This window comes from Nycticebus coucang, chromosome 9 (assembly GCF_027406575.1).
Source record: "Nycticebus coucang isolate mNycCou1 chromosome 9, mNycCou1.pri, whole genome shotgun sequence".
NCBI lineage: Eukaryota > Metazoa > Chordata > Mammalia > Primates > Lorisidae > Nycticebus > Nycticebus coucang.
The window spans coordinates 36,224,514-36,240,521 of NC_069788.1; the positions used below are offsets into that span (position 1 = coordinate 36,224,514).

Below are 16,008 nucleotides of genomic sequence, written 5' to 3' on the forward strand. Positions count from 1 at the left end.
CGGCCGGGCCCCAGGCTGTGGCGCGGGGCCGAGGGGAGGGGGCTGCTCCGGCGGCTGAAGCGGCGCGCCGTGGCTGAGGTGGCGGCGCGCTCGGGGCCCACGTCTAGGGCTCCCCCGGCTCGGAGCTGCAGCCGTGGCCGCTGTTTCCACAACCATGTACCGCAGCGGCTCCCGCTCCTCCGTCTCTTCCCACCGGCCTAAAGACAGCGGCTGTGGGGGCCCGCGCAGCGGCCGCAGCTCCGGCTCCTCCTCGGGCCCGGCTCGCCGCACCTCGTCGCCGCCCTCCAGCTCCTCCTCGTCGCGGACCTCGGCTCGCCGGCCTCGCTCGCCCTCAGGACACCGCAGCCGCCGGGCCTCGCCGTCCCCATCGCGGGGTCGCCGCGGCTCCCCGCCCCCGCCGCGGGCACGTCGCGGCTCCCCGTCGCCACCGCGGGGCCGACGACTCTTCCCGCCAGGCCCGGCTGGCTTCCGAGGCAGCAGCCGGGGGGAGTCCCGCGCCGACTTCTCCCGGGACGGCCGCGGAGACCATCCAGGCGATAGCCGGGTAATCTCACCCCTCCTCCGGGACGCCCTCTCCACCCCAGCCCCTTCGCCCGTAATCTCCGTTTCCACAAACGCTTGTGACTCGGGCGCTCTGAGGCCTCCAGGCCGGGGACCCGCACCCCCAGCCCGGTCGGCGAGGATGCAGGGCCCCGAGCTCCGTGGGCACAATAACGGACTCGGACTCCCGAGGGCGCATCCCTGTCTCAGGAACCGGCTGTTCCCTTCACTCTGGACGATGGGTGGAAAAGTTCGCCAGGGCGAGGGGACTTGGTCCCTGCCGGTGTCTCGTCCTTTTTTTTTTTTTAAAGAGGTGCCGAACTGGAAGTGTCTGGTACTTTTTAGAGAGTTGACGTTTCCATGGGTTTGCTTGTTTTGTATTCCCTTAAGCCTGAGCTACCCCCTTGGATTCCAGAAAAGAAACAGATCCCTGTGTTTCTGGCGAGTTTGGAGAGCTATCCTAATACGGTTGACTAGGCTAGACTTTTAGAGTGTGAATTTAGGTGAGGTAAGCTGGAGCTGCTTCTCTGCAGTAAAGTGTGCATAACCAGCGGCATCGGAGCAGTCACTACCACTCACTGAGTGCCATAGCTGAGATTATACTCAGCCCCTTGCTTTACACAGCCCTTTGAGCTGAGGCAGTTAATATTATTCCATGTTGTGTAGCTGAGAAACCAACCTACAAAGGTTCAAGTAACTCAACAGGGAGACCCGGTTCTGATTGATGGAACTTAAATGTGTCGGATTCCCCAAATCTCTGATTTTTGACCTAACTCACTGCTGGAGTGACAGCATGAGATTAAGAAGTTTATCTTAGAAATAACGTTGATCTCTCAACATCACTACTTCAGTAGAAACTCTGGGCACCCCTGGGCAGGATTTGGTGTTTGGGAATTTGTTTTTATTTTCAGTTCCTGAACCTTTTTTTTTCAACCTAGTGACAAAGTTTCTGTTTTCTCCAGTGGTTCTCTAACATGTATCCAAGTACTTTGGTCACTCTGGTCCTAGGTGAATTGACCCTGGTCCCTGTGTTAAGATTTTCGGAGCTGGGCGGCGCCTGTGGCTCAGTGAGTAGGGCGCCGGCCCCATATGCGAGGGTGGCAGGTTCAAACCCAGCCCCTGCCAAACTGCAACAACAACAACAACAAAAATAGCCGGGTGTTGTGGCGGGCGCCTGTAGTCCCAGCTACTCGGGAGGCTGAGGCAAGAGAATTGCGTAAGCCCAAGAGTTAGAGGTTGCTGTGAGCCGTGTGACGCCACAGCACTCTACCGAGGGTGGTACAGTGAGACTCTGTCTCTACAAAAAAAAAAAAAAAAGATTTTCAGAGCTGAGAAATATCAGTGTGTCAAGCACTGCAGAGGAGGCATGGAAAACAGAATGCATGTTTTCATGATTTCCCTTTTCTCCAGTGCACAGTCTATTTGCTCCAGTCTTCTCTGTCTCAGTAAATGGCATCATTCAATGGTCAAGTCAGAAACAGTCATCATTACCCTGGTTCCAACATCTAATCTGCCAGATTAACCTCATCCATCTAACCTGTTACCTCTAGCTCCAAAATACATCACCCAAACTATCCTCCTCCCATAACTCCGGTCTAAGTCCTGTTTTCTCTTTCCTGGACTGTTGCATTTGGCTCCACTCTTGATAAGCACTAGTTTATTCTGTATATAGCAATCAAAATAATTTAGCCTGGTGCAGTGGCTCATGCCTCTGGGAGACCTAGGTGGGTGGATCATCTGAATTTAAAAGTTCAAAGCCAGTCTGACCAAGAGTACACCCTGTCTCTACTAAAAATAGAAAAAACAAGCCAGGTGTTGTGGCGGGTGCCTATTGCCCCAGCTACTTGGGAGGCTGAGGCAAGGGAATTGCTTGAATCCAGGAGTTTGATGTTGCTCTGAGCAATGACGCCAGGATACTCTATCCAAGGCGACAGAGTAAGACTCTGTCTCAAAAAAAATAATTTTTTCACTTTATACATTTGACAAGTATTTGTTGAACATCTACTGTTGTAGACACTGTTCTGGGACCTGGGGGTACAGTAGTAAACAAACCAAAGAAAAATTCCTACTCTGGTAGAGTTATTCTAACAGGAAGAATTGAATAATAAATAAGATGGAGAAGTTAGAAATGCCATGGCACGTTAAATGTGATTAAGCACTAAGAAGAAAATAAAGCAGAGAAGGGAGTTAAATAATTTTTGATAAGGTAGCCAGAGAAGACCTTCTGAGAAGGTGACTTTGTTCGTTTTGAAACAGAGTCTCTCACTATCACTCTGTGCCTTGGCCTCATAGCTCACAGCAATCTCAAACTCTTGAGCCAGAGATTTTCTATGTCTCAAGTAGTTGGGGACTACAGGCACCTGCCACAATGCCCAGCTAGTTTTTTTCTATTTTTACTACCAAAAAGGTCTCACTGTGGCCCAGGCTGGTCTCGAACTCCTGAGCTTAAGCAGTGAGTGGACTGCTTAAGCCTCCTAAAGTGCTAGGATTACAGGCTTGAGCCATCATGCCCAGCTCTAAAAGTTGACTTAATAAAGACCTTCAGGAGATAAGGATTTGAGCAGTATAGCCTCTGGAGGAAAAATGTAGTCAGATCACATCATTCTCCTCGCTTAAAATCCTCCTGTGGCTTTTATTACACTAAGCATAAATTCCAACTTTCCTAACTGATTTTTGCTTGTCTTTTCTTACGTCACCTTGCTGCAGTCACACTGACTGCCTTTCTGTTACTTAAAATTTACCAAGCTCATTACTGAGGTGGTTCTTCTCTTTGCCTGAAACATCCTTCTACCTGTTACAACGCTGGCATCTCATTCAAGCCTCAGCTTATCACCTCAGAAAAGCCTTTTCTAACCACCCTATCTGAAGTAACTTCTTTTCCCCATACTCTTTCCTGGTGTCATGTTTTAATGACTGTATAGCACTTATGGCTATCAGAAGTACTTTTTTTTTTTTTTTTTGTACTTTTTGGCTGGGTCTGGGTCTGGGTCTGAACCTGCCACTTCCTGCATATGGAGCTGGCGCCCTACCCCTTTGAACCACAGGCACTGCCCTATCAGAAGTACTTTTTTTTGTTTTTTTTTTTTTTTTGTAGAGACAGAGTCTCACTTTACCGCCCTCTGTAGAGTGCCATGACGTCACACGGCTCACAGCAACCTCCAGCTTTGGGGCTTACGCGATTCTCTTGCATCAGCCTCCCGAGCAGCTGGGCCTACAGGCGCCCGCCACAACGCCCGGCTATTTTTTGGTTGCAGTTTGGCCAAGGCTGGGTTTGAACCCACTACCCTCGGTATATGGGGCTGGCGCCCTACTCACTGAGCCACAGGCGCCACCTCAGAAGTACTTTTTTTTTTTTTTTTGTAGAGACAGAGTCTCACTTTATGGCCCTCGGTAGAGTGCCGTGGCCTCACACAGCTCACAGCAACCTCCAACTCCTGGGCTTAAGCCATTCTCCTGCCTCAGCCTCCCGAGTAGCTGGGACTACAGGCGGCCGCCACAACGCCCGGCCATTTCTTGGTTGCAGTTTGGCCGGGGCCGGGTTTGAACCCGCCACCCTCGGTATATGGGGCCGGCGCCCTACCCACTGAGCCACAGGCGCTGCCCAGAAGTACTTTTTTAAAACTTATTTTTGGCTTGCCTCCTTCACTAAAAGTATAGGTTCTTAGAGTAGGGACTTTATTGACCTCTGTATTCCTACACCCAGTAGGAATTGGAGGTCACTATTTGGGAGGGTTAGAGATAGGGACTTTTTTTCTCTAAGAAAATGGAAATTTTCTTTTTTAAGAAACAGTCTTATTTCGTCACCCTCGGGAGAGTGCTATGGCGTCACAGCTCACAGCAACCTCCAGCTCTTGGGCTTAGGCAATTCTCTTGCCTCAGCCTCCTTGAGCAGCTGGGACTACAGGTGCCTGCCACAATGCCCAGCTATTTTTTTTTGTTGCAGTTTGGCCAGGGCCAGGTTTGAACCTGCTACCCTCAGTGTATGAGGCTAGCACCCTACTCACTGAGCCACAGGCAGTGCCCAGAAAATGGAAATTTTCTAAAAGTGCTTTATTTTTGGAATAGTATCTTACCATAACCATTTCTCACCTTGTTGGGCCACAGTTAATGACTAGGGAGGAGAATGTTTTGACTGTGTTGACTAACCATATTATCTTTATTATAGAGACGCTCTCCTGGTCTGTGTTCTGATTCTTCTTTGGAACAGAACTTAAGGATCACTGTTGGCAATGATCACTTCTGTGTTGGCACACCAGAACGGCGACGGCTTAGTGATCGTCTGGGGTCACCAGTGGACAATCTGGATGACATGGATAGGTAGGTTTCATCTAAGGCAGGGTGGCACTATACTTGAAGGCAGAAATATTACTGTTCTCTCAATTGACACATTTGAAGGATGGTTCCAGCACTAAAGTTATTCCCTGTGTCCACATATCTAGTACAAAGGATGATGTTGGAAAAAAAGCTTTGCAAGTGGGGAAGGTTTATTGATTTAGACTCTTGCTGAATGAATTGTATAAGAGAAAAGGCTTAAAAGATCATCCTAGTCTGACTAAAAGGAAGAAACAGAGGAGGCATAATCAGAGTGCCCCAAATCAAAACAGCTCAGATGGCATGGATTCTAAAATACTGGAGCTACAAGGGAGTCTCTTCAAAGGAACATTCTGGACAAAATAGATCTTTTTTTAATTGTATTTTTTATTTTTAGCTTGTCCAAGCTAAAATACAGGCTCAGACAGTGTTTAGATAATTTCATATCTAATATATTATGTATATTAAATATATAAAGCATTAATATGGAGATCTTTAAAAATGTTTTAGTTTAGTTATTACTTTATAACTATTAAGTACCAAGAAAGAGCAAATATACCCCATGGAGTATTGAATATAGACCTTAGGTACGTTGGGTGTTTTTCACCTCACAGAAGTAAAAAAGTAAGGATGGGAATGCAGAAAAGCACTCTCTCAGAGTTGAAACTGTTAGGTCTTTGTCCAGCACATTGGGAGTTTCACAAAAGGTTATCAATAAAGTAGCACTAGATCAGTTAATGACTGTGGGTACAGTGGTGCACAGAGCATAGCCAGGCAGGTGGGGAACAGCTGGACAGGGAAGTCTTGAGGACCATGCTGCCAGTAGTGACATATATTTTAAAGCCCCAGTGGCTGTGGTTGCAGCATAACAAAGCAGGACAGTCTCAGGTCATATAACACTGAGATTTCTGAAGATAGGGCTTTAAGATATGTGACTGTATCACTTAATTGAGGCAACAGGTACTTTTGGTACTTGCCCTTCCAGGTACTTTTATTTTGGGAAATGATTAAGTAGGTAGTCTGGGTGGTGGATGGTGCATGGTATGATTGTCTTCCTTGCTGAGGTTTTGGTTAATTTAAGCATTTCCTCTTGTTAGGCATAGAATGTGCCTCCCCTTTGCATAAACTTTGTTCTGCATGTGTTCTTTAGATAATCAGTTGTATTTCTAAATTATAAAAATTAAAATTTTAGGGAATTTGAGACAGTAATCTTCCAGACTCGTGTGTTTTAGATAGACAAATACACTTTAGGAAAATTGAGATTAAGGTTCTAAATGTAGGTGCAGGGTCATTGTTTACACTTTTGCTCCCTATACATTTGTGTTCCTTTTCACTTATTCAGTATAATTTGTATGAGTAATTATCGGGCACTGAAACCAGTCCACAGGACCATTGCCATGATCATGATGTGTCTTTTTTTTCTGAGAGAGTGTCACTGTGTCACCCTTAGTAGAGTCCTGCGGTGTCACAGCTCACAGCAACCTCAAACTCTTGGGCTTAAGCAATTCTCATGCCTCAGCCTCCCACAGGCGCCTGCCACAACACACAGCTGTTTTGTTTTTTTTTGCAGTTGTCGTTGTTTTAGCTGGCCCGGGCAGCCTCTGTGACGTGGCTAGGCCATTTACATCCTTTGTATGTAAATGTTTACTTTTCTTCTTCCCTGAGGAAATGTACAGGTCAGTGACTTTCTGTATATTCACTGAGTTGTCCATCTACCATCTAATTGATTTTAAAATATTTCTGTTACTCCAGAAAGAAACCCTGACTTTTAGCTATTACTCCCCCTCCATCGTACTCCCTACCCTATGTTTTCACTAAGCTACTTTCTATTTCTATAGATTTGCCTATTCTGGACATTTTATATAAGTAGAATTATGCAATACCTAGTCCTTTGTAACTGACTTCTTTCATTTAGCATAATGTTTTTAAGGTTCGTCCATTTTGTAGCATTTGTTTTTTTGAGACGGAACCTCAAGCTATCACCCTGGGTAGAGTACCATAGCGTCACAGCTCATAGCAACCTCCAACTCCTGGGCTTAAACAATTCTCTTGCCTCAGCCTCCCAAGTAGCTGGGACTACAGATGCCTGCCACAACGCCCGGCTATTCTGGCTATTTTTTGGTTGTAGTTGTCACTGTTTGACAGGCCTGAGCCAGATACGAACCCGCCAGCTCTGGTGTATGTGGCTGGTGCTTTAGCCGCTTGAGCTACAGGCACTGAGCCTATAGCATTTTTTTTAATTACTGGTAACATTTCATTAAATTATATACTATATTTTGTTTGTCAGTTCATTCATAACTGATGAATGGCCGCTAAGGCACCAGCCACATATACCTGAGCTGGCAGGTTGGAATCCAGCCCCGGCCCACCAAACAATGATGGCTGCTGCAACCAAAAAATAGCCAGGCCTGTGGCAGGCACCTGTAGTCCCAGCTACTTGGGAGGCAGAGGCAGGAGAATCGCTTGAACCCAGGAGTTGGATATTGCTGTGAGCTGTGATGCCATGGTACTCTACCCAGGGCGACAACTTGAGGCTCTACCCAGGGCGACAGCTTGAGGCTCTGTCTCAAAACAAACAAAACCAATGAATGGGCAACATTTAGATAACTTTCACTTTTTTTTTTTTGAAACAGTTTCACTTGGTCATCCTTGGTAGAGTGCTGTGGTGTCTTAGCTCACAGCAACCTCAAATTCTCGGGTTCAAGTGATCCTCTTGCCTCAGCCTACCGTGTAGCTGGGACTACAGGCACCCCCCACAATTCCCGGCTATGTTTTTTTTTTAAAGACGGGGTCTTGCTCTGGCTCAGGCTGGTCTTGAACCTGTGAGTTCAGGCAATCCACCTGCCTTGGTCTCCCAAGTGCTTGGGATTACAGGTGTGAGCCACCACACCTGGCCCATAGCTTTCACTTTTTAGCTTTTCATTTTGTCTGAGATAGTTTTACTCAGTCATCCTGGGGTTGAGTGCCATGGTATTATTGCGTATAGCAACCTCGAACTGTTGGGCTCAAGTAATCCTCTTGCCTCAGCCTCCCGAGTAGCTGGGACTACAGGCGCCTGCCACAACACCCAGCTATTTTTAGAGACAGGATCTTGCTCTTTCTCAGGCTGGTCTCCAACTTCCGAGCTCAAGTGGTCCACCTACCTGGGCCTCCCAGAGTGCTAGGATTACAGGTGTGAGCCACTGCGCCTGGCCACTTTTTAGCTTTTATAAATAATGCTGCTATGAACATTAGTTATGAGCTTTTATGTAGACACATATATTTTCTGTCTTAATAGAAATTTATAAACACAGAAAAGTAGAGGGAACTCTCATGTACCCATCACCCTTGTTCAATAATCAATTTTTAAATAGACCTATTTTAGAAAACATTTGGACTTAACCAAGGCTTTCAGAAAGTATCCGTCACTGACTATTTCAGGCTATAGAAATTGGGACCCTTTTTAGGATTCACTCTTACTGTAGCCAATTCTCTCTCTTATCCTTTGAGAGTCCTAAGGAAGGAGAACATGAACTTCTAATAAGCAAGCTGATTTCTGCCTATATTTACATGATAGCTTTTTAAAAAATGTTTTTTATGCCTTCTTTCATTGTTCTATGTCTTCTTTTGCTGGAGATTTCAAATCTGGACTAAGGCTTGGGGTGAGCCATCTTATTACTTCTAGCTTCTTAATATTAATAGTGCTGGGGTAGATCATGGGCTGGTATACCATTTGATGGTGACATGTGATAGTTCTAGTGGGGAAGTTGAACATAGGAATGTAGATGAACTTGCCACTGCCCATGGAGCCTCTGTTTTTTTTCCCCCTAACACTAATATCAGCAGAGACTTTTTGTATGGTAGATAGTGTTTTACCAATGGAGTGATTCAACTCATGAACATTCCTCCTTGGAAATAGATGTTGTTTTCAGCTAATCTACAGAGTTGAATTTTTTACCCCAGTTATGTTTGACTTCAGAAATCATCCATGGTTTATTTCCATTCCTTCCTATTTCATAGGACATTGAAATATTAAAATTCCCCAGCTTCTTGGGGAGGAGATGGGTAATAAGAAATAAGTTCCAATCTCAAGAATGGAAGAAAAAGTATCCAATATCCTCAGCCTTATTATGAAACCAATTTATAGCTTTCATATGAAAGCTATAATCCAATTATAGCCCAAGAAGAAGGGGAAAGGGGAGAGGGAGGAGGATAGGTGGAGAAGGGGTAGTTGGTGGGAACACACCTATGGGGCATCTTACAAGGGTACATGTGAAATTTACTAAGTATAGAATATAAATGTCTTAACACAGTAACTAAGAAAATGCCACGAGGGCTATGTTAACCAGTTTGATGAAAATATTTCACATTGTATATAAAACCAGTACATTGTACCCCATGATTGTATTAATGTACACAGCTATGATTTAAAAAAAAAAGAAAACAGTCTCAGCTACTCAGGATTCCTGCATTATTTTATAGCTATTGTCAGCCTTTGAGTAAAGGCAGGGCTGGTAAATAAGAAAAGGCAACTTTTTGATGTTCTGCTAATGTAGTCCCAGAGATGGGAAAGCAACTATTAAAAAACAAGGAAAAGTCATTTCTAGAAACTCACAAAAACAAAAGTTGCTACTAGAAACTGTAGAAAACACCAATAATTACCATCTTTAGATCAGTATTTTTCAACCGTTTTTATCTCATGGCACACTTGAACCTATAGTAAAACTTCTGTGGTACACTTAAATTATGTCGATTAAAAAAAAAGAATAAAAATAAAGACTGTGTTTTGAACTTCTTTCAAAACAATTTAATTAAAAAATGCTTGTGGTGCACCAGTTGAAAATTGCTGCTCTAGAGGGTAATTCACTTTGGAATGCGAGTGACACGTAAGTACCTTTGTTTTTCATTTAGATTATATAAAAATTACATGCTTCAAGTACCAGAGGATCTTTATTTATTTGTTTTTTTTTTTTCTTTTTTAGAGACAGAGTCTCACTTTATCACCCTTGGTAGAGTTCCATGACATCAAAGCTCACAGCAACCTCCAACTCCTGGGTTTAGGCAATTCTCTTGCCTCAGCCTCCCCAGTAGCTGGGACTACAGGCACCTGCCACAATGCCCGGCTATTTTTTTTTTTTTTGTTGCAGTTTGGCCGGGGTTGGGTTTGAACCCACCACCATCTGTATATGGGGCTGGTGCCCTTCTCACTGAGCCACAGGCGCCGCCCTATTTATTTGTATTTTTAAGATTTTTTTTGTAATTTTTTTTTTTTTTTGGAGACAGTCTCATTTTGTCACCCTTGGTTAAGTGCTGTGGCGTCATAGCTTACAGCAACCTCAAACTGTTGGGCTCAAGTGATTCTCTTGCCTTAGCCTCCCAAGTAGCTTGAGACTACAGGCACCCAGCACAACACCCGGCTATGTTTAAAGACGGGGTCTCGCTCTGGCTCAGGCAGATCTTAAACCTGTGAGCTCAGGCAGTCCATCCACCTCGGCTTCCCAAGTGCTATGATTACGAGTGTCAGACACCGCACACTGCCAGATCTTTATTTCTATCTGTGATTTAAATCAGAATCTTTTTGAGTCACAGAAGTTCTGTAGCCATAGTGCACCAAAAGATTAGGACTACTGTGTGTGGTGTAGAGCTCTAAGCTAAAAGGACAGATGTCCCATCCCATCCGTATTTTTACCTTCATGCCACAAATATTCAAGACTTTGTTAATTCTATAAAATAAGAATATATAATGAAGTAAACCATCACTTAACTTTTTTTCCTGGGCCCAAGATTAGCAGAATGCTTGTGGATGACTAGGCAAGGCTGGAAAGTGGGTGACAAAACATGCTGTGAGGGAGTTTTGTGGTTTTGATATGTGAGCCAGCGAGATAAAACATTAAAGAACCCCCTAAAATATATGAGAAAATCAGCGAGGCACAGTGGCTCACACCTAATCCCAGCACTTGGGAGGCCGAGGCGGGTGGATTGCCTGAGTTCACAGGTTTGAGACCAGCCTGAGCCAGAGTGAGACCCTATATCTAAAAATAGCCAACCATTGTGGCAGGTGCCTGTAGTCCCAGCTACTTGGGAGGCTGAGGCAAGAGAATTGCTTAAGCCTGGGAGTTTGAGGTTGCTGTGAACTAACACACCATAGCATTTTACCAAGGGCAACAAAGTGAGACTGTTACAAAAAATTAAATAAAAATAAAAATAACAAAATATATGAAGAAATCATGCTAATTAGATAGATGACTTGTTAGAAACATTTTCCCCATGGCAAAACCCTTTTTTTTCAAATGAAATATTACACAGACGTAGGGTTGGGGCTAGTAGGATTTAAATACAGTGGAAGGCCCAGAACATTGCTGGTTCTGCTTTTGTAGCACTTTTGATAACTGAGAACTCTAGAATCTGTGGGCTACAGCTTAAAAACCATTAATCTGGACTGTTATTTCTTAAACTTTAAATTATGAACACATCACCTGGCGATCTTGTTAAAAATGCAGATTCTGGTTCACTAGGCCTAGGATAGAGCCTAAGAATCTGTATTTCTAAAAGTTCCAAGGTAATGCTAATACTACTGGTCCATACCACTCTTCTAGCAGCAAAGAGCTAGATTTTAGCTAATGTGAAGTTGTATAACCTGCATGATACTCTGCATCCCCCAAGTCTAGTCTGAAATTAGCTTAAGCTTTCTATCTAGATATATTGGTAATATCATTCCTTGGTTAGAGAGACTGAAGCTGCTTATAACCCTGGGGAAAGAGAGTGGAAATGTTTTGCATATTGTATGTAGATCTGTTCTTGGACTTCAGGATGATAGTCTTTTGCTCCAATCACTGTACACCTCTCTTGCCAAATTTCAGTCTCTTTGCCTTGTCCACTCTTACTCTTTTCAAGTCCATGATACTCAGTAATGCTTGTCTCTTTCCTTAGGGATGACCTGACTGATGATTCTGTCTTCACTCGAAGCTCTCAGTGCTCTCGGGGTCTTGAAAGATACATTTCCCAGGAGGAGGAAGCTCTCAGTCCCTTCTTGGGACAACTTGATGAAGACTACCGAACAAGAGAAACTTTCCTGCATCGATCTAATTATAGTCCCCATATCAGTTGTCATGAGGAACTGTTGCGGGGAACAGAACGAAATAGAGAAAAAGTCAAAGGCTCCTACTCTGTACGATCTGAGGAGAGGAGTCGAGAGGCCAAAAGACCCCGTTACGATGACACAGAGAAGATACACAGCATGGGAGGGGATCACCCAAGTTTTACATCAGGAACTCGGAATTATCGACAGCGTAGACGAAGCCCAAGCCCTAGGTTTCTAGACCCTGAGTTTCGAGAGCTGGATCTTGCGAGGCGAAAGCGAGAGGAAGAGGAGGAGCGAAGCAGGAGCTTGAGTCAGGAGCTGGTGGGAGTTGATGGTGGTGGCACTAATTGTTCCATCCCTGGCTTGTCAGGTGTCCTAACAGCATCGGAGCCAGGATATTCTTTGCATCGGCCTGATGAAGTGTCTGTGATGCCCAAGAAGTCCATTCTGAAGAAGCGAATTGAGGTGGACATGGAGCCTTCTATGCAGGTGTCTGCTGTTGTCTCTACAGCAGTTCTCAACAAACAACCCTTTCACAGGGGTCACCTGAGACCATCCTACATAACAGATATTTACATTATAATTCATAAAGGTAGCAAAATTACAGTTATGAAGTAGCAACGAAAATAATTTTATGGTTGGGGGTCACCACAACATGAGGAACTATATTAAAGGGTCACGGCATTAGGAAGGTTGAGAACCACTGTTCTAGGGTATCTTATGAGTCCCTCTGCTATCTTAAAGCCTGGTTACTTGCCTGGGGGCTGTGTCCCTTATGGTATGTTTGTAATATATGCTAGGCCAACATTATTATGCCTATGAGCAGTATCTTACAGGACTCTCTAAATGAAATTATAGGCCTTGTTAAGCATCACTAGAGAACTTACATTGCCCTATTGCTTTCTAAATAGACATTTTAGAGAGTATTGTTTTGTATCTAAGTTTTTTCTTAGTATCGGATAGCCAGTAGGAATTTTTGAATATAGGTTTCCTGGAAGGGAAGCTTGAAGAGCAAAGGTAGGAGGTGATCTTAATTTCCTCAGAGAAAAGAAAAAAAATGTATGAATTGGACATTAGTCAAGAAATCAGGTAATTCTGATTTTGGACCCACCTCTGCAACCAGCTTGCTGTGTAATTTTTAGGCAACTCACTTCACCATTCTGGGCCTTGATATTTTTCCCTCAACTATGAAAGAATGTTTAGGCAAAATCACTAGTTTTTAGCAGTTCTCTTAAGAGCTAAGGACTTCTGAAAGAAAGCCTAACGGCACAAAGGAAAATAAGGCAAAATTGATGAGTTAGGGTTCCAGAGTTTCCTTTCCCATTTCAGCTAATGCAGCTCTACTTTTGTGTGTTTTTTTTTTCTTTTGGAGATCCATAGAGGAGGAAAAAAACCAAAGAGATCTTTAACATCATTTTGAATTCAGATTCTTTGATAAGACTGTAACAAATAGGCAAAGGTCAGAATTCTGTTTAATCTGGCTTTTCCTATTTCTCTTTGCCATAGCAGAGACATCTGGAGACATGAGGACCATAACTTGAACCCAGCTAAGGATATTTTACCTCCCTTTTTTCCATACTCATATCTCCCCTATTAAGTGAGAAGAACAAAGTATTTAAATATTTTTCTCAATTACTAGGGTTCTGAGATTTTGCATAAGGGCTAAATCAATTGTTTATGTCTTTGCAGCTTGAGAATTTTTCCAGCAGTACCAACCCCAGCCGGGATCACCCTCTCTACTCTGGACACCCACCTATTCCACTAAGTGGTGCTATTGCTGCTTTTGCCTCAGAGATTGAAAATAAGGGGACTGTGGTAGAGACTACACTGAAAGAACCCCAGAGCAACCTCTACCAATGGGGTCCCCTTCCTGGGATGCCCAAAGACAATAGTCCTCTCAGAGAAAAATATGAAGGTTTTCTGTGCCACAAGGAAAAATTGGATTTGAAGGCTGAGGGACCTGAGCGACACACAGACTTCTTACTGCCCCATGAAAGAGCTAGCCAGGATGGCAGTGGCTTTTCCCGCATTCTGAGCATGTTGGCTGATTCTACCAGTACACAGGAAAAAAGGCGGCGTAGCTTCCCTGATATTGAGGATGAGGAGAAATTTCTCTATGGGGATGAAGAAGAGGATTTAAAGGCAGAATCCCTACCAAAGTCTGTTGGGGGCTCTGAGAATGAAGTTGTGAGGCAAAAGGCAAGCTCTCTGCCCTCGTCAGCTCCAACTGTAAAGCTAGAATCATTAGAAGAGACCAATCCTGAATATGCTAAGATTCATGACTTGCTTAAGACTGTAGGGCTGGATATTGGGGTAGCAGAGATTAGTAAACTGGCTGTGCGCACCCAGGAACGACTTCATGGCAAAAAGCCATCATTACGCTCCTCAGCTGACCGTCGTTCTTCAGTTGACCGACATTTTTCGACTGACCGCTGTTCCTCAGTTGACCACCGTTTCTCAGCTGATCGACGCTCCTCAGATCCCCACAGACTGGAAAGCAGGGATGCACACCATAGCAATACTCATTCCCCAGAGGTGTCCCATCCACACCCAGCCTCCCCTGTGGATCCTTACCTACTCACAAAAAATAGCCCCCCATTCTTAAAGTCTGATCATTCAGTGGGTCATATTTCAGGACCAGAAGTGGTTGGCAGTGGGTTTCAGTCTTCTGTTGCAGTCAGGTGCATGTTGCCATCAGCCCCATCTGCCCCAATTAGACTTCCACATTCTGCTTCTTTATCTCAGTTTCATATGCCACGGGCCTCTCAGTTTTCTGCAGCACGGATACCTCCAAACTACCAGGGACCTGCCATTCCCCCTGCTTCCTTTGATGCCTATAGGCACTATATGGCATATGCAGCTTCAAGATGGCCCATATACCCCACCTCTCAGCCATCAAACCACCCTTTAGCTGAACCACACAGAATAATGCCAGTAACCAAACAAGCTACTCGTAGCCGTCCTAACCTCCGTGTGATCCCCACTGTGACTCCTGATGAGCCTAAACAGGAGGAGTCAGTGCTAGGCTCAATTCCTGCAGCCCAAGTGCCTGTCCAGGTGTCCATCCCATCACTCATAAGATACAATCCGGAGAAGATCTCTGATGAGAAGAACCGTGCTTCCCAGAAGCAGAAGGTGAATGTTAGCTTTGCATATCCTATACCTGAATTATCTGCTAGAAATTTGTAAGGCCCTTTCACCTTAAGTTCTTTGGAGGCTGCTGTTATCATCCTAAGAAATGTAGATAATAGCTCTTCTTTTTTCTCATGTATTGTCATTAGATTAAACAGAAATCTGGCTCTAGATCCTATTGTGATTGCTAGAATTTTTTTTTATTTTTCTATATTAATTGGCTTAGAACACTGGGTAGGAGTTGGGAGCCTTAGAGTCTTCAATGTGACCTCATCACAGAATGAGGAACCAAAATTGGTTTGGGTGAAGGACAATCAGTAAACCTATTTCATCCCTATTAGTTCTGGAGCATTCTCCTATAATGATTATGGGAATTAAAAGTAAATAATTATGTGTTGCTTGATAAGTAAAGCAAACCAAGAAATAAGCTTTGCTTGTGATTAATTGTAGAGGCCAGGATTAACAATAATGTGTTTTTATGAGACTTTTTGAAAAGCAGTTTTTTTTTTTTTGTAGAGACAGAGTCTCACTTTATGGCCCTCAGTAGAGTGCCATGGCATCACGCAGCTCACAGCAACCTCCCAACTCCTGAGCTTCAGCGATTCTCTTGCCTCAGCCTCCCGAGTAGCTGGGGCTACAGGCGCCCGCCACAACGCCCAGCTATTTTTTGGTTGCAGTTCAGCCAGGGCTTTTTATATTATCAGGGTTCATTGGCTTTTCAGACTGGAAAGGGAGCAGTGGCTTCCCTAGTCATATTTCAGATAATTTAGAGTGGTAAGTGAAAATTATATAGGAATAAGGAGTAAGAGAATTTTTTTTTTTTTTTATGAGGCAGAGTCTCACTATGTTGCCCTTGGTAGAGTACTGTGGCGTCACAGCTCACAGCAACCTCAAACTCTTGGGCTTAAGCAATTCTCTTGCCTCAGCCTCCCAAGTAGCTGGGACTACAGGTGCCCACCACAATG

At 44.3% G+C, this 16,008-nt stretch overlaps 1 protein-coding gene across 3 annotated transcripts in view; it reads left to right on the forward strand.

The window, feature by feature from the left end:
• The window catches only part of ZNF318 (zinc finger protein 318), a 46,785-nt gene continuing 30,777 nt past the window's right edge, over positions 1-16,008 (forward strand). For all 3 annotated transcript variants that reach the window (XM_053601715.1, XM_053601714.1, XM_053601713.1), the window contains exons 1-4: positions 1-544; positions 4,706-4,857; positions 11,761-12,400; positions 13,601-15,046. In XM_053601715.1, coding sequence (XP_053457690.1) covers positions 155-544; positions 4,706-4,857; positions 11,761-12,400; positions 13,601-15,046 — 2,628 coding nt within the window. In that variant the 5' untranslated portion in view covers positions 1-154. The remainder of the gene's footprint in view (positions 545-4,705; positions 4,858-11,760; positions 12,401-13,600; positions 15,047-16,008) is intronic.